At 54.8% G+C, this 21,760-nt stretch overlaps 6 protein-coding genes across 6 annotated transcripts in view; 3 read left to right on the plus strand and 3 right to left on the minus strand.

Moving 5' to 3' along the window:
• Positions 1-5,982: 5,982 nt before the first annotated feature.
• VDAG_02933 (FDD123 protein) lies at positions 5,983-6,876 on the minus strand (the record flags this gene model as incomplete). The annotated part of the gene is made up of 1 exon (XM_009653586.1): positions 5,983-6,876. The coding sequence occupies one exon, from the start codon at positions 6,874-6,876 to the stop codon at positions 5,983-5,985; it is 894 nt and encodes a 297-aa protein (XP_009651881.1).
• A 916-nt stretch (positions 6,877-7,792) lies between these two features.
• VDAG_02934 (carotenoid cleavage dioxygenase) lies at positions 7,793-10,073 on the plus strand (the record flags this gene model as incomplete). Its single annotated transcript, XM_009653587.1, has 2 exons — positions 7,793-7,917; positions 8,198-10,073. 2 exons carry the CDS (start codon positions 7,793-7,795, stop codon positions 10,071-10,073), a joined length of 2,001 nt encoding a protein of 666 aa, XP_009651882.1.
• A 135-nt stretch (positions 10,074-10,208) lies between these two features.
• Positions 10,209-13,943, minus strand: VDAG_02935 (calcium-transporting ATPase). Its single transcript, XM_009653588.1, has 2 exons — positions 11,355-13,943; positions 10,209-11,295 (listed from the first exon to the last, which is right to left on the minus strand). The coding sequence occupies exons 1-2, from the start codon at positions 13,848-13,850 to the stop codon at positions 10,540-10,542; spliced, it is 3,252 nt and encodes a 1,083-aa protein (XP_009651883.1). The 5' UTR covers positions 13,851-13,943; the 3' UTR covers positions 10,209-10,539.
• A 610-nt stretch (positions 13,944-14,553) lies between these two features.
• On the plus strand, positions 14,554-14,766 carry VDAG_02936 (uncharacterized protein; the record flags this gene model as incomplete). The annotated part of the gene is made up of 1 exon (XM_009653589.1): positions 14,554-14,766. One exon carries the CDS (start codon positions 14,554-14,556, stop codon positions 14,764-14,766), a length of 213 nt encoding a protein of 70 aa, XP_009651884.1.
• A 3,955-nt stretch (positions 14,767-18,721) lies between these two features.
• On the minus strand, positions 18,722-20,099 carry VDAG_02937 (uncharacterized protein; the record flags this gene model as incomplete). Its single annotated transcript, XM_009653590.1, has 3 exons — positions 18,722-18,955; positions 19,005-19,569; positions 19,819-20,099. 3 exons carry the CDS (start codon positions 20,097-20,099, stop codon positions 18,722-18,724), a joined length of 1,080 nt encoding a protein of 359 aa, XP_009651885.1.
• A 1,218-nt stretch (positions 20,100-21,317) lies between these two features.
• Positions 21,318-21,760, plus strand: part of VDAG_02938 (uncharacterized protein) — a gene marked incomplete at both ends in the record, with an annotated part of 1,268 nt that continues 825 nt past the window's right edge. Inside the window, 2 exons of the mRNA XM_009653591.1 lie at positions 21,318-21,464; positions 21,518-21,739. Of these exons, the coding sequence (XP_009651886.1) occupies positions 21,318-21,464; positions 21,518-21,739 (369 nt within the window). The remainder of the gene's footprint in view (positions 21,465-21,517; positions 21,740-21,760) is intronic.

Below are 21,760 nucleotides of genomic sequence, written 5' to 3' on the forward strand. Positions count from 1 at the left end.
GGGGGGGGGGGGGGGGCGCGCGCGCAAAAAGCGCAAGCTTGTCAGCAGACAGGAGGCAAATGATATGGCAGATGGCCCAACAAGGGAATTCGGCGCTGACCCTGCACCATTGGCTCAAGGAACCCCCTTGGCTCACACGTTCCTGTAGGCGGCACATGCACAGGTTTGATGCGGTCGATGCGGCCTGCAGACGACGCCTTGCACTTGCACTTGTCCTGTCGTAGCTCGCAGCCCCTCTCAGCTCCTCCGGGCACAGGCACATGAGCATACTAGATGCCTACCCAGGTAGATGAAATTACACCAACAGTCAGGGGCCGTCAGTCAGGCGGTCAACACCAGCAAAAACCCTGCCGACAGCTGAGCCGAGCAAACAACAGATAACCGCGCAAACTTAAAACGTTTGACTGAAAGAGGACAATTGGCAGCAGCTTCATCTGGCGCGGCGCGGCACCTCCATTCCTTGCAGGCGAACGAATCAACAGCATCAAGCATCAGAGACAGCAAGAAAAACCAACCAATGCTCCCAAATCCGAGCGCAGCGTGATTGGAGAACCGGCAGCTTGGCGATGTCCACCGCGCCGGTACGTACTCCATCCAGATGCTGAATCAAACGGCGAGGGGCACTTGCAAGGTTGGCGAGTAAGGTTGCCAGAGGAGACAAATGGGGCACTCCTTCACTGAGAACCAGGGGGGGGGGGGTTGAGGACGGGGATGAAAGTGACGACAGGGAAGGACACTCTCCCTCCCCCCGCCGAGGCAGCCTTGGTGATCGGCAACGCAAGTGACGACATGGACGTTCCTGTCGATTGGTTGAAGCGAGCAGCCAACAGCGCGTGGCAGGTCGTACCCATTATGCCGAGCCCTGGCTGGCGGGTCTCCTGCTGGGCACGACAGACGCACGTACGAATACCTAGCGACTGATAGAGTTGCAATTGCGACCACTGACGGCAGGATTCAGCCGACGACCGTGTACCAAGAATTCCCAAGTCGCGCCACACTTTTCATCGTGTTCATGCCATTTTAGCCTCGTTTCCCTTCCTGAAGCGACTGAATTCTCGAGGACCCTGCCCGATTCCGCATGCAAAGTTGTATTCACGGTCACTGCCACACTCATACGTACATGTACACGGTACGGTACACAAGCAGTGGGGAGGCTCGATACGGAGAATTCGAGCAGATACAGAGTCCCCACGGATACCCGCATGTGCCGGACAGTTTTCTCTGCCCCTTCTGTTCATGCTTTGTCGATACCTGCCTTTTTCCCTCCGACGGTCTTCCGTTTCTGACGCCCTCTGACGAAGCTAGCACCTACTCAGTGAGTCTCAACTGAAGGGGAAATGAGCGGGTGCGAATTTGTCTGGGGGGGAACTGAACCTGACACACCGAAGCCCGCAAGACGGAAGGTGGGGTACTACGTGATGTCATTGATCGTCCGCCGAGTTCCACCGTTAGCCACTGGTATTTGAGCCGTGCGTTGAGGTTGTGGCTCGTCAGCCCTGGAAGGAAAGGCCGTTTTGCGACGGGTAAACTGTGCGAGGACTGTGCGGGGAAGCTGATGAGCTGCAGGACCTGGAAGAGCTGCAAAAGCTGCAGGAGCTACTCGAGCTGCGATGCTTGCCTACCTGCACTGGAAGGTGTCATTGACATCCTCCTGGCATCCCTTCATAGCAGTGTGCATAATGCTCGTCACGCACATGTTCCGTTTTTTACCCTACCTCTGAAGCTCCGTACCGTGAACGCCCTCGTCGTTCGAACACTGTCATTCAACTCATCGTCGCTCTGTCACTTTTGCTGACTTGTCAGTTGCTCAATAGGGACCCGAAACACGACAACGGTTCCCTCCCCTATTCGCCGTCGTCTCGTGGGGTCGTGTCTCAACGCTTCCGACTCCGAAGCGTGTTGCGTTGACGATGGGTTGGGATCGCCCTCACTCCGATTTTCTGACTGGATGCCATTTATGCCTTTCCCCCCTCTCACCGCAACACGCTGACCACGCGGCCACTGCTTGACGGATCACCATGGTCACGGCCATTCCTCCGGAACACCACAGAGTAGCTGCCCAAGCGCCAGCACTCTCCCTCCCGAGCCTCGCCTCAATGACGACCAAGAAATGCAGGTTGCCTACGATCCTTCATCCATCAGCATGTCGGTCAGGTGCTCAGGCGCTGGCATTGGCATTTGTGGATGATCCTTCGAGTGTACATACTCAGTGACAGGATGCGAATGAAAAAGTCTATTGCTGGTAACACACCAGCAACATCACATCTTTCTCATCATGCCGTCTTCACCAAATGCCATGCCCCGTCGTGTGCGACAGACAGGCCACAGACTCCACCACACCTCCTGTCAGACAGGGACCCTTGCTTCTGCCGAGTCCTTGTTCAGCCTACCATGGCGGTTGAATTCTCGCGCAGCTTAAAGTCAGGCCAGTGTCCAACGAAACTCGAAACCGGTTTTCTTGGTTACCTTGGAGTGACTTTGCTTCAAGATCAGCAGCACCCGCCTCCGAGACTGTGATCGACACTGGAAGGGGACATTAGTACCCCCATCATCTTGGTCTTTGACAATAAAACCTTGAGGGGGAACGAAAATGAACTGGTCCACCTCCTCGACCGGACCACCGAGATCGCGAAGAGTAGCTGCTCCGCCTGCCGAGTCATCCCGCCGAGGCGTCGCCGTGTCACTACTCGCATCTCCTGCTCATTTCCTTGCCCATTACCCCGGCGCCCCAGGATAACCACAGGTCACGTCGATCTTCGAGAAGTACAGCGCCCATCTCTTCAAATGGTCAAGTGGACGGGAGAGGGAAAAAGAATTGTCAGACGATCACGGACTATGATTTTCCTGGCCCGCTGTCCAATCCGGATCCAGGGCCACCGGTCAGAGTGACTATCTGTGAGGTTCACCGAGTGCATGTCATCATCCAGAGTGCTTCTCGAGATGCAGCTGTTGGAAGACACTAAATGATCTCCGTCTTGCGAAACTTCTTTGGGGTCTTCCATTGGATTGAGAATCCACCAACAGCACTAATCACATCGTCACTCTAGCGGTGGAACGCGCCCGTACAGCATGGCGGCGATGCCACCCCTTGCTTTCTTGTCTGGCCTCCACCAGTGTGCGAACGTTGAATGGAAGGACCCTTTCTTCCACTAAAGCTCGATAAAGCCTCATGTTGCATTGTCGTCCCAGGTCTCACGACTTCTACTTTCTCATACTTTTCACATCAAGCTCCAGCGAGTGCAGTCCTTTGGCTTATCCTCTCCTCCTTTGAGAAGACAGCCAATCACTCCATTCGCTAGTGAGACAGGGCATCGCAGCCAAGCCGATGCGAAATCCACACTCGGTCCCGTGATGCCGTTTACAAAGGCCAGCATAGTGGTGGTGGATTGAACTCCCGAGACGTCTCTTCTAGCCTCTTGAATCAACACTTACTTGTGCCCTCTATGGCGCTCACGTGCTTCGTCAGCTTCCTGCCTGCTGACCGCGCCCGAACCTGCGAATGGCCTTACCCAGCAGGGGGACAGTTGTCGGCATTAACATAGCTGGCTGTCAGCTGATACGACTATGCAGCTGCCCAGCACTTTTGTCCTGCAGCGAACTATTCAGCCTCAGGAGCTATGAGGCATTGGCGCCAGGCCCGGCATCCCGTCTCGGGGTTCGCGAAGCGAGGGCGCTGGAGGCTAGGTGAAAGCTGACCTCGTAGTGGTCTGGTACCATCCAGCCTTTTAACTTGTCTCATTTTGGCCTTTCTCCCTCTGTCTTCCCTCCCCGCCCTCCAGACCAACACCAGCGCATGCGCCAGGCCCAGTTCTCCTCGCCCGTGAGATTTTAGGGCACTGGTGCCACGTGGTAGGGACTTGGTGTGAAGCAAAGCGCGGCCGCGACAGTTGGCTTCCGCCATGGTCAAGCACGCTAGGTGGTGCCATGGGCTTGCTGTCGATGTGTGCATGAGAATAGCAGGCTAGTGAAATGCCTGGGAGCAGATGCTCCTTTCCACTTGTCTGTGGGGGTGCTCGCCGGAGCACAGTTCGGTTATGTTTCCCAAGCCATGAGGCTGCTTATGCAAGACACGTTCTGCCGTATTCATGGAACAAAAGCTTGCATACCAGCCACGACGACGGCTCATCTGCGAAGCGTGGCGTCAGGGTTGAGCGAACGCGGCACAGCCTGAGTATCGCCATAGCCATCGGCGTTGACGTCGCATCCCGGGCTGCAGCAGATGGCTTCGAAACGAGTGAAATGTGAGGAATGTGTCGCCTGCACGACGGCACACCTCTTCTCAGGTACGTTACACAAAACAGAGCCTTGGCGTCCGGCTGCCCCCAGCCACTTTCGTTTGGGGGCTTGCTTTCATGGGTGAGAATTGACAAATTTCAAATTTTAGATCTCGATCGCGATTTCAATCCCAATCGTAACACAACATCCCCGCACACCCACCCTCGCCTACTGTTTGGTCTTGAACTCAATCTCGCAGAAAAATGCATGTGCTCTGAATGTGGCAACTATAGAAACGACTGCATGTATCCGCACGTTTGTCTTAATTGAGTGTTGAGAAAAGAACGTGTTTACTGCTTTCAGATCACATGAATTCTAGAAGCTCACTTGTGAGTTGCCAATGCATCTACTTTTGACACAGGGGCTGGAGTATGGGCAGTAGCAGCGACTTCGTCACTGCTGATGGTGAATCGGATGCTGATTCGTGTTCTACCCGCGGCAAGGTGATCTCATGCCACCATTGCTTGCTATGGGCACGTTGTTGATATCTGGTCAACGCACCATTCCCAGGAGCCTCATCTCACGGCTCCGGATGTCGGTCGCCACGCAGACAGCTCACAATGACAACCCGAGGGTTATTGCACCTGCGCAACGTGTGTGTAACGATATCCCAAATCCCCATCGCCATCGCCTGAAAGTTCCTGTTTCTCTCTTTGTCGTTTCGTCTGCCACTTTCGACAGACATATCCAGGCTCGCTACCAGGCAAGTTCAGCCTCTGAGCCAAATATGATTCCTATCCATGTCCAATATACCGCACCCGGCCTGCCGTCGCCGAGCCGAAGAGTGATGCCACTCATAAAAGCTGGGCCATTAATCTAGCGAGGGTGTAAGACACCCTCTCCAACAGGTCTTGTCAGAAGCGAGACGCCCACTGGTCGAGGACTCGCTGAAGGAACGACTTTGCCAATTCATAGCACCACAACATGCGACGCTGCTGTGGTGTTCCATCGCATTCAACCGGCCAAAGGCCTCGAAGACATGAGTCGCGCCGTGGCTAAGTAGCAGCTGCAACATACTAAAAGCAGCACGGCTCCAGCCCGTATAGAGCTACCCAAGAATTGAACGGAGGATGGTCTCCTTGAACCTGGCCCCATATTTGGTTCTGCGCCGTGCCGAAGCAAAATCTCCATCGCCCCGATTCCATGTTTTAGCAGCCTCTTGAGGTGACGCTGAGTCCATGTCGACTAAACAAAGGCCTATATATAGCACAGCGCTCGCGTCAATTGTGGTACCCCTCATCATGAGCGGCCATCAACTCGTCACGTACCCTCCACCCTTCTTGAACATGGACCGAGGGCCGCTCGCACGTAGCATAGGCCTATCGAACCTAATCGTCGTTTGCTACAACACACAACGTGTAAGGTCGTTTCTCAGCCTATAGTACATGCGACGCGAAACGCGGGCCAGGGAGGAAATGTCCACGAAACCATCTGCGAGCCCGGATTTTTTGCCACAGACTGGAGAATCTACGAAGGGCTGTGTGCGGTCAACAAAGATAAGTGACAGTGGCTGCGTTGTTATCTTGCCGACGAGCCTCTTTCTTGGTTTTCGGTTGATGAGACGTACATCACGTTCAGAATTCGCAAATCAGAGGTAAATCATTGATTTTGATGGATAGGCAGAAGCTAGCTAATATGGTGCACCCATTTATTTCTTTAAATAGTATATGGCGTCGTGAAAAAACCAAGAATACTCTTACACTGCACTCAAACATGGGGTTCATTACCCGAGGTACCGTTCGTGGGTGCCAGGTTGCCGTGATGACCTTCATGGTGCACTCTGTCGTCGCTTCGCTTGGCCATGCCGGGCTCGCGAATGTGCAGGCCTAAAGCCGCCGGGTCGATGTTGCGGTGGCCCAGGAGGAGCAGGAAGCCGAAGACGGGCTTGGCGATCACGTCGAGGATGCCGTAGAAGATGGCCTCGGAGTCAGGATGGATCACGTTGCCGCCCTCGCTCAGCCCCCAGGCAATGGGGTAGAGGAACCAGAGGAAAATGGTGAGGACACCGCAGCGGGTGTAGGTGGTCGAGATGGAGCCGCCGAGGGCGTTGGCGTGGTGGCGGCCGTCGAAGACGAGGGCGTAGACGACGTAGAAGAAGGCAAACATGCCGAAGACCCAGTAGCCCCATTTGTAGGAGGAGCTGACAAGGGAGCCGACGAGACCGCATACAATCATGATCCAGTCGGCTAGGATGACGACAAGAATCGTTGGCCAGGGGAGGCCGGCGGTGAGGCAGAGATCGAGGAGCAGGAGCGGGGTCGTGATGAACCAGTCGATGTAGCGAACGTAGAAAATCTCACGCGTGCCCGCGGCGCTCACTGAATGATCGGAGCGCTCAAACTCAACTTGGATGGGCGTCTGACCGAGATTGGAGCCCATGGAGAAATAGGCAATGCACGCGACCAGGGTGATGCTGGCCGTGATGTAGTGAAAGAGACGATGGGTTTGACGCTTCCGACTTGAAATGGCCAGGAATGCTATTGTCGAAGCTCCCATGATGGCGCAGACTGTGTAATACCAGTCAGATGCGCGAACGGAGATGGCCAAGTCGGCTTGCGGGCCGACGCCGCTGTTGTCGCTGAGAGCTTGGTTGCCTCCCATTGTGGGATGTTCCAAGGCCAATAAGTTTATCTTTGATGATGATCAGAAATGTCGAATGAGAACGGTACTGGGTAGCTGGCAGAGCGATGTGTAGTGGCCGATGCCGAGGAGTTCGAAGGGGGCAGGGTCCTGAACATATAGTCGTTGAAGGTATACTAGCTAGAGTATTATGACCTCATGGCTTTTGATGTTTTATCTCGAAAGCTACTAATACGCATGTCTGCAGAACTTTGACTAACCTTTTGGTGCAGCTCCAGGGTCGCACTCCCATATGATTTTGGGCTGACGTGGTGACGTGGTGATGTGGTGACCATGGAACGATCCCATCAAACGTTTCTTAAAGATGTCACTACTGATGCAAACCTTTACTCAGTCATCAGTCAACTTGCTGGCAATGCCGAACCCCCGATGGGTGTTGCCCACACGTTGTCACGGGCGCATTGGCCAGAAGTGTTCCTGAGGGTCACGGACTCACGGGTAACACAGTGATGGGCGGGACGCTCCAATGACTACGTGACGTGCCAAGACGACTCACGATGCAGTAGAGATGTCAAGATCTTCCCGACGGCATTGAACTCCCCCATGACTGATTGTGGCAGCCGTGTCGATGCCATTGCCGGTGGTCGATGAAGTCACCACTTGTCCGGCCGTTGCTCCGGGGGGGGGGGTCCACTCGGCAACTCCGTGCCGGTCTGTCAACCATCTAAGCTCACCCTTAGCTCCGGTAGTGGACTGGATGACCAGGATCCTTGCATCATCGTTTTTCAAGTGCCGTCATGGGATTCACAATCGTGTCAATTAGCAATGTTCTGTCATGAAATTGAATAGGCGGCCTTGATGTGGCCTGAAAAGACGTAAGTTTACCTCACCATCGGTAATGGCGGCATCGGTGCGTAAAGAGCAAGGGTCTTTCGTCATGACGACGTTTTTCAACCCCGGGGATTCTGTCGATCGAGGAGCCTGGAAGTTTGCGACTTACCTAAGAAATCCGATGCCGAGGCAAGCTGCAATCTGGTTGAAGCTTGATCTTTTTGTGTCTTGGTAGGTTGTGGGTGTCTCGGTCCAGGGTGTCCTTTTGAACTTCTTGACAAGGAATCGCAAATCCTCACCAATGGTTGTTCTTTTGTGAAGAACACCGAGTTGAATGCTTTCTCAGCCTCAGGTACTCATACTGGTGCCGAAAATATGGGTGTACCGCACGAAGGCTCAGCAGAGCATGTTCCCTTTACACCATCTTCAAGTCGAAGCAGCAGTCATCCGTGAGTATCTCTACATCTTTGCTAGCTGTATGCGTTCTTCGAATTAAAACTGACTAGTCAAGGTACCTCTCTGGAAATTTCGCTCCTATCCAGAGCTCTCTTCCTCTCACGCGCTGCTCGTACACTGGTGTAATTCCACCAGATCTTGCTGGCGGGCAGTACGTCCGTAACGGCGGCAATCCCCTCGCCAACAGTGACTCGGAGCGTACAGCACACTGGTTCGACGGCGACGGCATGTTGTCAGGCGTTCTATTCCGGTCTTGCAATGACGGCTCCATCGTCCCGGAGTTCGTCAATCAATACCTTGAGACCGATGTGTACAGGTATACGAAGCGAAGTAAGCATCTGACGAGACCTGTACTGCCTAGTATCGCCTCGTTAGTGAACCCAGCGTCATCTCTCCTCCACATCGTGTTCGAGATATTGCGAACCGTGCTCCTTGTCGTTCTCTCCAGGTTTCGGAGCGCAGGTGCCACGATTAAAAAGATCAGTGTTGCCAATACGAGCGTCGTCTTCCATGACGGTCGTGCCTTGGCCACATGTGAGAGCGGTCCGCCCTTGCGCTTCACGCTGCCTTCCCTTGAAACAGTCGGGTGGTTCGATGGAGCCAAAGCAGAAAATGAGATCCCTACAGCAAGCTCTAAAGGCACATTCGGAGGACATGGGCCCCTGTCGTGGATGCGAGAATGGACAACGGCTCACCCGCGCGTCGACCCCCTGACAAACGAGCTGATATCCTACCACTCGACCTTCGTTGCCCCCTATGTGCGCTACTCTGTCATACAACCACGGCACACCAAGTCCCTCGAGGCCAGAAAAGCAAAGCCCTCTCCCATCAACAGACCCATCCCCGGGATCTCGTCGCCCAAGATGATGCACGACTTTGGCGTGTCGCTCGCGCACACCGTCATCCTAGACCTGCCCCTATCTCTCGATCCCATGAACCTCCTGCGCGGCACCCCAAGTGTCTCCTACGACTCGACAGCCCGCTCCCGTTTCGGCGTCTTCCCCCGCCACAACCCCGATCTGATTAAATGGTTCGAGACGAACCCCTGCATCATCTTCCACACCGCAAACTGCTGGGAGGAGCCCGCGACCCTCAAGCGCGACGCAGCCCTCCACCTCCTCGCCTGCCGCCTCACCTCCCCCTCTATGATCTTCAGCGCCGGAAATCTCCCAACGCCAGCCGTCCGCCCCGTGCCGCCAGAGTATGCCGAGGAAGAGCAGTGCCGACTCTACTACCTCTCCTTCCCCCTCGGCGACGGTGGCAACCATGACGCAGTCATCAAGCACCAGTGGGCCCTGTCAGCGATCGCCTTCGAGTTCCCCACCGTCGCGCCAGCCGCCGCCATGCGCAACGCCCGCTACGTCTACGGCTGCACGACGGGCCGGGACACCTACGCCGCGCCCCTGGGCAAGGCCGCCAAGATCGACTACCTGGCCAAGATGGACGTCGCGACGCTCATCGCGCGGGGCGAGGCGGATCCGCCGCGCGAGGTCACGGGGTGCGTGGACGCGAGGACGGTCAGGGAGATCATGGCGCGCGACGACCCGCGCGATCCGATCCGGCTCTTCGGGATGCCGGAGGGGTGGTTCGCGCAGGAGCCGCGATTTGTGCCGAGGGTCGGGGCCAGGAGCGAGGATGACGGGTTCTTGCTGACGTATGTGTTTGACGAGGCGCAGCTGGACGAGACGGGTGCATGTAGGCCTGATGCCGTGAGTGAGCTGTGGGTCATTGATGCCAAGAGCATGAGGGATGTTGTTGCGAGGGTGAAACTGCCACAGAGGGTGCCGTATGGGTTGCATGGGAATTGGTTTGGCGAAGAGGACATCAGTGGACAGATTCCTTATGAGAAAGTGAGACGGAGGGAGGGAGAAAAGGGGCAAGTCGGCCTGCTGGACAAGATACGAGAGACATGTGAAGACTTGGTTGGGTAGAACATGTATCGTGTTCGACTCGTTGACATCGATGAGTCCAACCTCCAGTGTCCTTCATCACAATTCTTTACTACAACTGTTTGGACAGTTGACCTTGGGAAGCGAAGAGGTAATCACGTTATCAGGGGACAAGTTGGTTTAACAATTTTATTGATTTGCTAGCGACTTCGAAGCGGCTACGATGGGCAAGCTACGAAGGCGCCGCAGAAGAGGTGCGAGTCAAGAGATCCCTCATCGACATTTCATCGCAGAGAAAGTTATCGAACACCCAGACTGTTGTTGTGAACAGCCTCTATCATCAACTTCATTCCAGTCCAGCGTGATGACGATGTTGGATCGATACATCCGTTGGTGGTATCTCGTGTAAAGCATAACCCCGGCATTTCACATGCCAACTCCGTTTCGAGAGGTGCAGTTGATTCCAGCAGCGCACTCTGACGATAATTGGGCAAACACAATCTTTTGTTTAAACCTGGTCCTCCGGGGGCGGCAGGCTAACCTGGACGCCAAGACCAAGCTTGCGCTTGATGGCCTTCCAGGTCTCGAAAAGGGCAATGTATACAACGACGCAGCCTGCAACGATGCCCCATTCCCATGTAATACCAGTGTGCTTGAACACTGCGTGGTTGATGACAGGGATGTAGACAACTGGAAACGTCATGACGAAGCCGCCCATGACGGCCCAGAAGAGGAAGCGGTTCTTCCAGACGGTCTTGAGAACAGACAAGGGTCCACTGTGAGACTCAGGCTCCATGTTGAACAAACTGCGCTGGAAGTGCTTGACCTCCCAGGATGTGACGAGCAGGAGGAAGCTCAGCGTCGAGAAGGTCGTCGAACGGGCGCGGAAAGCAACGTCGCAGGATGGGTTGTAACCTTCGTTGCAGCCGTGTCCAAGATCGCCGCCGCCAGGGCCGTAGGTGACGGATGCGAAGGCAGCGAGACAGAGAGATCCCATGCACACACCGTAGATCATCTTGTCGCGGACCAGGTCGAAGGTAAAGACACCAACACGTAGGTCGTGAGGCTTGCGGTAGAGGATATCGGGCTGAGCCTCTTCAAGGCCCAGACCGATGGCGAGGAACGACGAAGTGATAAGGTTCGCCCACAAAATCTCAATAGGAGACAAGGGGAAGATCGACGTGCCAGAGTCGTCCTGGAAGACCAGGCCGATCAATAGGAGGAAAACCTGTGCAATGTTGGAAATCAGAAGATGGAGGAGGAACTGTAAACGGCATTAGTCATGTGCGTAGCTGTGTAGCTGATAGCAAACCAAAAACGTACCTTCTGGATGTTGTCAAACAGGCGTCGGCCCTGTTGAATTGCAGTAACGATGGACGAGAAGTTGTCATCTGTAAGAACCATATCAGCCGCCTCCTTGGCGACGTCACTGCCTCGCTTGCCCATGGCAATTCCGACATCGGCCTTCTTGAGAGCGGGCGAGTCGTTGACACCGTCACCCGTCATGATACAGAAGGCCTTGCGGCGGTGCATTGCTTCAAGCATGCGCACCTTGGTCAAAGGGCTACAACGGGCGAGGACGAGAGGCAGACTTTCCAGACTGTCAATCTCCTGCTCGGACATGGAGTCGAAGCGGCTCGCGGGCATAACAGCCCAGTCGCCCTCACCTCCCTGAAGGATGCCGACTTCGTAAGCGATGGCGGTGGCAGTCTTAATGTGGTCACCAGTGGCCATATGGACGGAAATACCGGCAGTCTTGCATTTCTTGACAGCGCCGAGAGTCTCGACACGGGGAGGATCGTAGAGACCGGCGAGACCAAGGAAACGAAGGCCCTTCTCCGTCTCCTCGCGCTTGCTGGCATCTTCATCGTCAGACAGAGACCGGGATCCAACGCAGAGGACACGAAGGCCCTCGGAGGCAAGCTCGTCAGCCTTGGCAGCGATGCGAGCCTTGACCTCCCCAGTCTCGTTGAGACGGGCCATCATGACTTCGACGGCACCCTTGGTGTAGATATTGCGGACCTTGGAGGCCTCATACACAACAGACATCATCTTCACAGAGGAGTCAAAGGGGAATTCGGAAACCAGTCTGCTGTTGTCACCCTGAACGACGTCGACCTTGCCCTTGCCGAAGCGCATGGCGAAGACGTGAAGCGCAATCTCGGTAGGCTCGCCAATGGCGGACCAGTTGGGTGCCACTTCGGTCTGAACGGTGGTCATCGACTCGGTGTCGGTGCCGGTAGCCTTGCCGTCGGTGACGACAGAGTTGTTGCAGAGGGAGATGGCCTTGAGGAAAGCGCCCATGGTGGAGGCCTGGATCGTGTCATCGCTGTTTCCAACTGTGGGAGTCGAGGCGGAACTCGAGGCAGAGCTGGTCAGGCCGGGCCACTTGATTTTACCGCTGGCAGGGTCGTAGGGATCGGTGCAGTCCTCGATGACGGCAGTCGTCTCCTCCGACAGCCAGATCTTACGAGTGATCATGCGGCCCTGGGTAAGGGTACCCGTCTTGTCGGAACAAATGTTGGTGACGCCACCCACAGCTTCGAGAGAAGCCAGCTTGCGGACGATAACGTTGCCCTTCGCCATGGCCTTGGTACCGACAGCCATAGTGATGGTCAAGACTGCGATAAGGGACTCGGGGATAACCGCGACACCGACGCAGATACCATAGATGAGGACCTGCGAGCTGATCTCAAACTTGCTGGCGGAGAAGACGATGATAGCGAGGAGGATGGCAAGGCCAAACAAGAGCAGGGCGAATTTGCTGAGCTTAACTTGTAGGGGCGTGCCAACGAGGCCGAGAATGCTCTTGGCACCGTCCTTGAAACGATACCAGGCGCGAGCCGGGAGCGAGGCACCCTCGACCTTCTTGCGCGTCGTGCGCAGCATGGCCGCGATCTTGCCAACCTCTGTGTCGGCGCCGATAGCTGCGACAAGACCACGAGCGCGACCGCGGGTGATGGTGGTCGCTGAGTAGACCATGTTGAGGCGGTCGCCCAGAGGGAGGTCCGCGTCGTGGAAAATAGCCTCGGGATGCTTACTAGTGGGAAGCGATTCGCCGGTCAACAGTGCCTCGTCGGAAGACAGGTTGATGCCGTCGAGGAGACGAAGATCGGCAGGCACGACATCACCGACGGAGATCATGACGAGATCACCCTTGACGAGGGTCTCGGCCTTGACGGACTCAATGTTGCCGTCGCGGACGACTTTACAGGTAGGTGCCGACAGGGCGTATAGCGACTGAATGGTCTGTTCAGCGCGATAGTCTTGAACGAAACCAACGACGATGTTGAGCACGATGACAGCGGTGATGACACCGCCTTCAATGTAGTCCTTGATGGCGAAGGACAGGATCATAACGATCACGAGAACGAGGGTCAGACTGTTTGAGATCTGTCTCATGAGAATCTCCCAAACGGATAGGCCCTTGGCTCCCTCGAGAGCGTTGGGGCCATCACGCTCGAGGCGGGCAGCGGCCTCGCTCTTGGAGAGGCCATTTTCAAGGTCGGTCTGCCAGGTGTTTCGGAGGCTGTTGATGGGGATGCAGTGAACGGGTCGAATAGCATCGTGCTGTTGTTCGGGTCCCTTTTCCTGCTGAAGTCTTTCGACTATTTGATGCTCCTTCTGCTGCTGCTCGACAGTGTGCGAGTCCTTGAGATAGGTAGCGCTAGTGGTACTGGTAATGGCAGTACTAGTTGCTGTGATGATGGGGGGCTTCTCATTGAAACCACCTATACCATTCGAGGGGTCGTCCTGCTCGGCAGCGGGCTCCGCAGAATCGTAGTTGTGACCATTCCTGGTGGCGTCGGTTTCTCCCATCGGATACTGGTTGGTTCCTTGGTGTAAGCAAGCGGGTTTGCAAATGAATGCAAGAGGCGTGTGGTTGCGAGAAGGATGGGTTGGGGGGGAGAGAAGGGAGATTGAGAGGGTGTGAAGGAACGGAAAGGCAGATTCGGATGAGGGAGGATCGGGGGCGGGTTCTTTAAACCTTTTGCGGAGGGGCAGAGTGAATGGGAGAAGGGCAGACCACGAGGATTTGGTGGACGGGCGCACTTCCATGGACTGACGACGGACGGCCGATGAGAAGCGGCTCGGGGATCGTCCGGTCGGGGCGGGTGTGCGTGGGTGGGAAAGGTGTCACGCGCCCAAACGGATATGGCGTTACTCCACGCCAAGTACCAGACGTACCTCCCTGTCCCTCCACAATACATCCTGACGGCACCCTCCAACACACGCGACGTTCCATTTTCTTGATGGCCAGGCCTAGCTCGTCATGTCGCTTGCTGCACAACGCGTGGTGTTTGCTGCATTCTGCTTACTGTTCCTGGGGCTCCAGAGCTCCATTGGACAGACTGCCTCTGCCTTCCTGTACGAGGCTCTCCTGGTACCTGAGGACGATCTTCACGATGCTGCCGGCTACCCACATTCTGTCGGCTGCTGATCGCATCTCTTGGACACACGCCTTGGTCGCGGAATAAGCATTGGTTGGCGCATGGGATGTGGAGAGGGCAGCAGAGGGGAAATGGCGTCGCCAAGTGTTGCTGGTGCACCAAGTTTGTCGAGACGCCAGAGACTCAGCAAGGAACTGGCCTTCGTCTGTCGGTCATCGTCCGAACGGCACGGTCATCGTCCGTCGTTGGCGGAGGCTGACTGGACTGGTGCTCCACCCTCTGCGTTGAGCCAAGTCGTCGTCACCAAGCTGAGGAGCGCCAATCAAGGAGGATTGAAGATGTAGAGCGACCAATCAGAATGGATTCCAGCGGGCTTTGAGACCCAATTGAACAGCACAATGCGGGGAGGCGAGAGGACCCAGTGGCTGTGTTGACGCTTTAGACGCTTGGCAGGGTGGGAGGGAGAGCAGCGAGGCGGTTTGGAGTGACGGGAATCGGTGATAGACAGGGCGAGATGCTGGGATGTGTTGGGTGCTGCTGAAGAGAGAGACAGAGAGACAGAGAGAGAGGGGGAGAGAGAGAGCAAGCGACACAGATACAGGGTGGAGCGGAAGAACGACGAAAGAAACAGGGTGTCTTACCGTGTCTTGCTGCGACATCATCGTCATGACGTGCAACCCTCGAGGCCACGGACCAGCAGGAGCGCAAGGGGACAACGAGAATAGCGATGCTCAATAGGTACTGAAACGAAGGGCGACAAGGAAACGGTGTTGATGATGCGCCCTCGGGAATCCGCACATGGTTTGTTCTGCTTCATCTTTTGTCGACAATGCCAATGCCAATGCCGATTTTTCTGCTTCGTGGGCCACCGAGGCAAGAAGGAGCAACTCACGATGAGTGCCTACCACGACAAACACGTCACTTTCCATCACTGCTTGCCACTTCTATGCAGGTAGGTCCCCAGGTAGGTCTTGCCTGTTTGTCGGTCACCGCTCGGTACCTACCTACCTTAAGGTAGGTAGGTACCTTAGGTTAGGTACCTTAGGTAGGTACCTAGGTCGCACAGGGCCGATTCACCGCGTTCAAGCTTCTCTCCCTGCAGCGTCAGACGGATATCATTTGCAAAGCCCGCCTCACGATGGACGCTGAGACATCATACCCTCCTCAACAGACATGACAACTTCATGACATGGCCACCAACAATCAAGTTCCAAGACAAAGTTGGCACCCCACACACAACAGTCAAGCTTTCAGGTACCTCTCGGACACTCTCCGACAACGTCACTTGGCATCAGTTGGCGACAGAAATCACTTGGCGATGGACGGCGTTGTACATGTATGTTGGACCTGTGTATTCTGTGCAGCCAACCCTGACTCGAGCGATGAGCGACGAACGACGAACATTCAATCCCTCCCGTAATCCTCTTTTGGTTGACGATCCGCTCGTGGAAGCCTCGTGTGACCTACCTAGGTACCTACAGTACCTACCTACATTCGTAGGTACGGCCAGGTGGTGGACCAGTGCCTAGCCAGAGGCGGCCCCACCGCGGGATTCAGTCCTAGACCCCTACAGGGGCCTGTTGGGGGGGCGTGCCACTCCAGCTAAGGTACGAACCGTGGCACAGCCATTGGAAGGCGCCGGAAATCCGGACAGAATTCTGCACCTGGGTCTACCTGGCTACCTAGCTAGATCTGGGATCTGTTGAGAAGCGCCGATTCAAGTGCCATGACGAATCTTGCCACAGCCTGCGGCGCACGAGATGGCGCTGGAGGCAAGAACCTTGCGCACTGCTCGTCAGAGGCAGGGCGGCCTCCCGTATTGGTGATTCACATGGTGACTCGATTGTGTCTGGGAAGCGCTCCCTCGTGACCAGCATCATTCGGTTAGATACGAAATGCACCACGGTCGTTCTGCTTGCGTTTGAGCCGCCTCGCGACGGCAACAGCGAGGAACCATCCATGCAAGGTGGGGGACCCTGTCGACCTTACAGGTAAAGGAGCGCAGCGGCAGTGGGCGGGCGGCCCCTTCCAGGCCTGAGTAAGTACAGCGTGGGGGTGGGTGGTTGGGGCAGGAGCCGGATCAGGATTGTACCAGAAGTGGCACCGCACCCCCCAAGGAAGGGAAGGAACTTCTGACCGTATCGACGGACAGTCTCCGATATGCATGTCGGCAGTTACCTCATCTACGTCGGGGGCAACGAGAATTAATTCATAATCAACATAATGGGCCAAGGTTACAGTCGTCAGATCCTTGTGCCGAGATCGGGCTACTTTTGCAGATGGACAGCAGGGCGAAAGCACAATCTGTGACACTGTTTGGCTTGGACAGCAAATTGTATTTTTGGCACGCAAAGCCTCCTGCAAATTGTATTTTTGGCATGCAAAGCCTCCTGTAGCTCTTTCCCTAGGTTTCGTCCTTGGGCTTGAGCGTCTCATCGTGGTCGCTCGCCCCAACCTAGGTAGGTCCCTTACCTTAGGGACCACCTGGTATCGTTGTCCCCGGCGCAACCAGGTGAATGTGCCTGGACCTGAATGCTTCCTCTCCAAGGAATCGAATTGCAGTGAAGAGTGCTGGCAGGCGTACAATGGCCCCACGTCTACCCACATCTCCATCTTCTTCTTCCCACGACGGCGTGAAGTCCCAGGATGTCTGCGGGGAAAGTCGGGGACGCCAAGGCATGATCCTAACGCTACCGCATGGAACAACATGCTTCCCCTCAACGATGGCGGGTCCTCTGTAGGAGATCTCCCCGCGCTCAACCATCAGACCCTCTTCGGTCAATGTCCGCCCAAAGACCTGCATCGACCGACCGCCGGAAGGCACGTCTCGGCGTCGGAAAACGCCCGACGGCGGTTGCATTCGGCGCGGCCGTCGGAAATGAAAACCGTCGCTCGGCTCAGATGGATGGCGATCCGCCGGCCTTTGATTTGCAGCCCGTGAGCATGGCAGTCCGAGTCTGGTTCGCAAGGTGATGAACCGATTCAACTCGATGCAGAGCCTCCATTAGACCCCTTGAGGATTGGACAGTCGTCTCAACAGCTACCATGGCATTGCATGGCTGCCACTAGGAGTCAAGATATGTGCACCATCGTGCCAGAGCCATGTCGACAAGTTATGTCCCCGACAGGAGGGCAAGGAAATATGCAAACTTAATGACTATGCCACGATTGCGTTCAACTTGATATCGTGTACCCTTAGAGCCTTTCACCCCATCAATCGCCGATGCTGTCACATCCTCCACTACACAAGCCCGTGTCCTAGAAGTTCCTGCTTGACCAGCATAGCCACAGGCCACAAGTCTGTCACGTATGAGCTTGATCTGCTGTTTCTCTCCAGATTTTGAGCCGATTGGATTATCACGCAGTGAATGAGGCTGTCAATCAAAGACTGAGGGTAGCCGTCTTCTGATTGTGACAATAGAACGTGAGAGCTCTACTAGCGCCAACAGCTACCTCCCCCTTTGAAACTGATCAAGATGCCAACAATCGGTCTCATATTAGACTCAAGAAGATTTATACTGCAGCAATGATCACTGCAAAATGCCTAGCCAGCCCTAGGCCCAAGTTCACGGCATGCTCCAGCAATTATTCCAAGAGGAAACCTTACACGAGTAGCCATCAGAGCATGTGGGTGATCGGAGTGAAGAGGTCTTCCGCAGGTGATATCCGCAGTCAATTGTGAGTGCGGTAGGGGGTAGGAATACATCTAAACTCTGGCCCTTCGCAGCCCTTATATACGCCATCTCGTAGTCTCAAATCCCTAAACTAACCCCTTGTCCCGTGGCTCGGCGGGTGCCTCCTGACACAAGCTACAGGCTGGTTGTTATCACCAAGTCGTGTACTACTTGTACGAATACTGGATTTCATGTCGCTCGTGTGCTACACTGACCCGAACGTTCTCTAACAGTTCGAGAGATGACAACTTGCCGCAAGTGAGGCATGCTCAGCTCCACATTACGTGGAAAAGCACTCCACGAAAACAGTTACACTTCATCGCACTGTTCTTTAGAAGAAATGAGAAACCTAGATAACGGCAGTCTTTTGCGTCCTCGTAATTTGATCAGCAGCATAACTCTCCTCTTTCGAGTGCTCCCGTGGGTCGTCGTCGTCGTTGAACTTGAATCATGCATTACGAAATATATTGCATTCTTGAGAGAGAAGCAGGAGTTGCTGACGAATAAACCCACTAAAACAAAGGAAAAGAAGGATCCAATTCAGTGAAAGGACAACATGAGCAACCCTGTTAACGTGCAGACAAAAAATTCAAGAAAACCATCCGCAGCATTTCTAATGACATCCTCAAGCTGAAGTAGTCTCAACGCCTCCTCTGATAGCTCCAGCCTCCAGCTTATTATTGTCTATTTGAGCAGAGATCTCCTGATTTCTTCTCTTATGCCGTATCCGGCACCAGACGCGCCAACCGGAAATGACGCCAGCAGTGAGCAATACAGTCAAAATCGTATACACCTTCATCTGTATGGTGGCGTTTCCGTTCCCAGCCAGATCCTCAAACCACGGCATCGAGAACAGGGTCTGATAGGCGTCAGTATTTCACATCTTGTCTGCTACGAGGCCAACTTACCGCTGTAAACGTTCCGGGTAAAAATACCATCGTGATGACTGTGATGGCCGTCATGGACGTTGTGTCTTGCCAACTAGCGCGGGCAATATTGGTAGACTCGGCTGCTAGTTTGAGCGTTGCCTCTTGGTCGCGCTGGGCGATGACTATCTGCACGCCCCGGATCGGAGTCGCACATCTCTCGCGACCACCTACACAATAGCTTCCTGCGCGCTCGAATTCTTGCTTCAGGGAGTACAGTTTGCGCTTGGGATCATAGTAGCGATTATTGCTAGACTTTGACTCTATGAGGGTTATGGCCGAAGCTAATCCGTGAAAGACTTCTTCGAAGTATACACACTGATTTGATAAATGCACCGCCTCTCGAGATATCCTTAGTGCGTTAGCGCCGTTGGGCAACCGCGTGAGGCCTGCAGGGCCTTGGATGTCAAGGATTTCGTTTCTAATCCGCTCGATTTTCTCGGTAAGGGATAGGTGTACGCCACCGAGAAATGTCGCCGGCCAGTGCGAACATCGCGCCTCGTCGCGGAAGTCCGGGTGATGCAAGATCCTCTTCAGCGTGGCGTTCCTTCGTACAGCTGGCGTCATCAGTTGTGCAACAATGCAGTTCAAACTATGGATGCGAAACCAGAACGTAGACGCCAACGGAGTCAAGATTCTGTGCACCTCCACCCCTGCTCCGTCAAACGTTGATTTCCTTACTTGTTCTCGTCCCCCCACAAAGCCAGAAAATTTAGGACAGCGTCGGGATGTTTCTCCGAGCTTATGAATCGCAACATTATATTCGACATTGCGTTCATCATGCTCGGGAACACACCTGAGGAGGAGAAGGAAAGTGAGGCCTTTCCTTGTCTCAGGGCTGGTTTCGATAGCCTCGACAGAATCGTTCAACCACTGGTGAGCGGCTCCCAAGCTGCCTAAATCAAGGAAGCTGGGTGCGCTCCCCCATCGAAAGGTTATTCCACGAAATGTTACTTGATCGAGGTTTTTGGCGAAGCTAGGTTCGGAAGACGATGGAGCTGATGTTCCGTCGTGAGGGAGATCCCTAGCAACGCCTTCTTCGTCACCCATGATGCTGAACAAACGATCGAAATCCATGATTATCGAGATTGAGTCCTTGTGTCCATAGCTGCAGCACATGAAGACGGACTACAGAACTGACGGCTCGTTGATATATACACTCTGACGGAGTATGTTGCGTTCTGCATCCAAGGCTGCGGCGGGTGCATGACTGACGTGGCATGCTGAGAAGCCAACAACCTATACATCATGTATGTCATTGAGCTATTAAACGTATTCCATGCGACCTTATCTGCATCCAGCACCCTTTTATTGGAAGTCATCCGTCTGACCCCCGAGAAAATACAGCTGACTTATTGCTCAACTTGAAAAGCTAGAATCTCGCATCAAGCGCCCACGTGCGGTGCATTGCCTTGTTATCAACGTCTCTGCCCACATTGCATGTTGACCGAGAATCGTAAGAGGGCAGTAAAAGACATTTTGGCCGAGGGAAAGCAGCACGTACACTGCAATGTGGCCAGAGCCTTGTCTGGGGAGAACTCTGCCAAGCTGCCGTCTGACATGGTCACACCATACCCATTGGTGGGTACAACCTCACGTCACAGGCAGGACGACAATTGAACGGAAGCTGGGCGGCCCGAAAATAGATTGAAAGGGGGTAAAGAGAAAGGTCCAGAAGCGAATCGCGACCGTCGATCCTCTGCGGGCCATCGGTTACCCGAAGCAGTAGGTCGATGCATTGAGGGTCGTGCGAAGGAGATCCGGCCGGGGCGGGGTGGATGCCTTGAACATGGTGGCCTTGGTGGTGCCGTGCGTTTCGTTTCATCTGAACATGTCAAGCATCAAGACATGGCAAAGAAAGCTGAGTTGCCAGCCATCGCAGAGGCAGTGCCCCCAGATGAAGGCGACGCTCGGTCGCAATCTCTACCATCCTCTTGGACATGCTGTCTGCCGGGTCTGTTTTGGGTGCTACGGGCTGCTTGTCGCAGGCATGGAAATGTTCGACGCGCTGGGGCTCCAAGCTGGAACTCCAGGCTTGAAGGCAAAAGAATGGACGATTTTCGAAGTATTGCTCGTAACTAATAACATAAAGAGGAGCATGTTTCCTTGGAAGAACATGATTCTCGTCCCCTTCTATGCAAGCTAATTTGATCAACGTGGAGGTTCATATTAGTTTCGAGTTTTGTTTACTACAACAACTCTTCTCTTCTTTTGCGGATCATCTTGAGCTGGCTTGAGAGTATCACTTGATTTGTCTGCTTCGTCCTCCCACCAACAATAAGCACATCGTTCAAGATGCATTTCAGCGCCCTCCTCGTCAAGACGCTGCTGGCCGGTGGCGCCATTGCCGCCCCTTCGATGCACAGGCGCCAGCTGCAGACGATCCAGGGTGCCATCACCACGGTGCAGTCGGCACTTGATGATCTCACCACGGCCGTTCAGGTAAGAAAGCGCTTCGTATCATGTATGGAAAACCTTGTCCTGACCCAGTGCAGGGCCTCTCCGGAGCTGACGCCAACTCGGCGGCGCCCATCCTGACGGCGTCAGAGAAGGTCAAGACGGCCATCGGAACGGCGACGACGCAGGTGCAAGGTGCCCAAGCTCTCAGCCTCATGGAGGCTCTTGGGCTGCAAGACACGGCATCGGGCCTCGTGACATCCGTTCAGGGTGTGACCACGGCTCTGACGAGCAAGAAGGCAGACCTTGATCAGCTCGGTGTGACCTCTATTGCTGTGCAG

This window comes from Verticillium dahliae, genomic scaffold (assembly GCF_000150675.1).
Source record: "Verticillium dahliae VdLs.17 supercont1.4 genomic scaffold, whole genome shotgun sequence".
NCBI lineage: Eukaryota > Fungi > Ascomycota > Sordariomycetes > Glomerellales > Plectosphaerellaceae > Verticillium > Verticillium dahliae.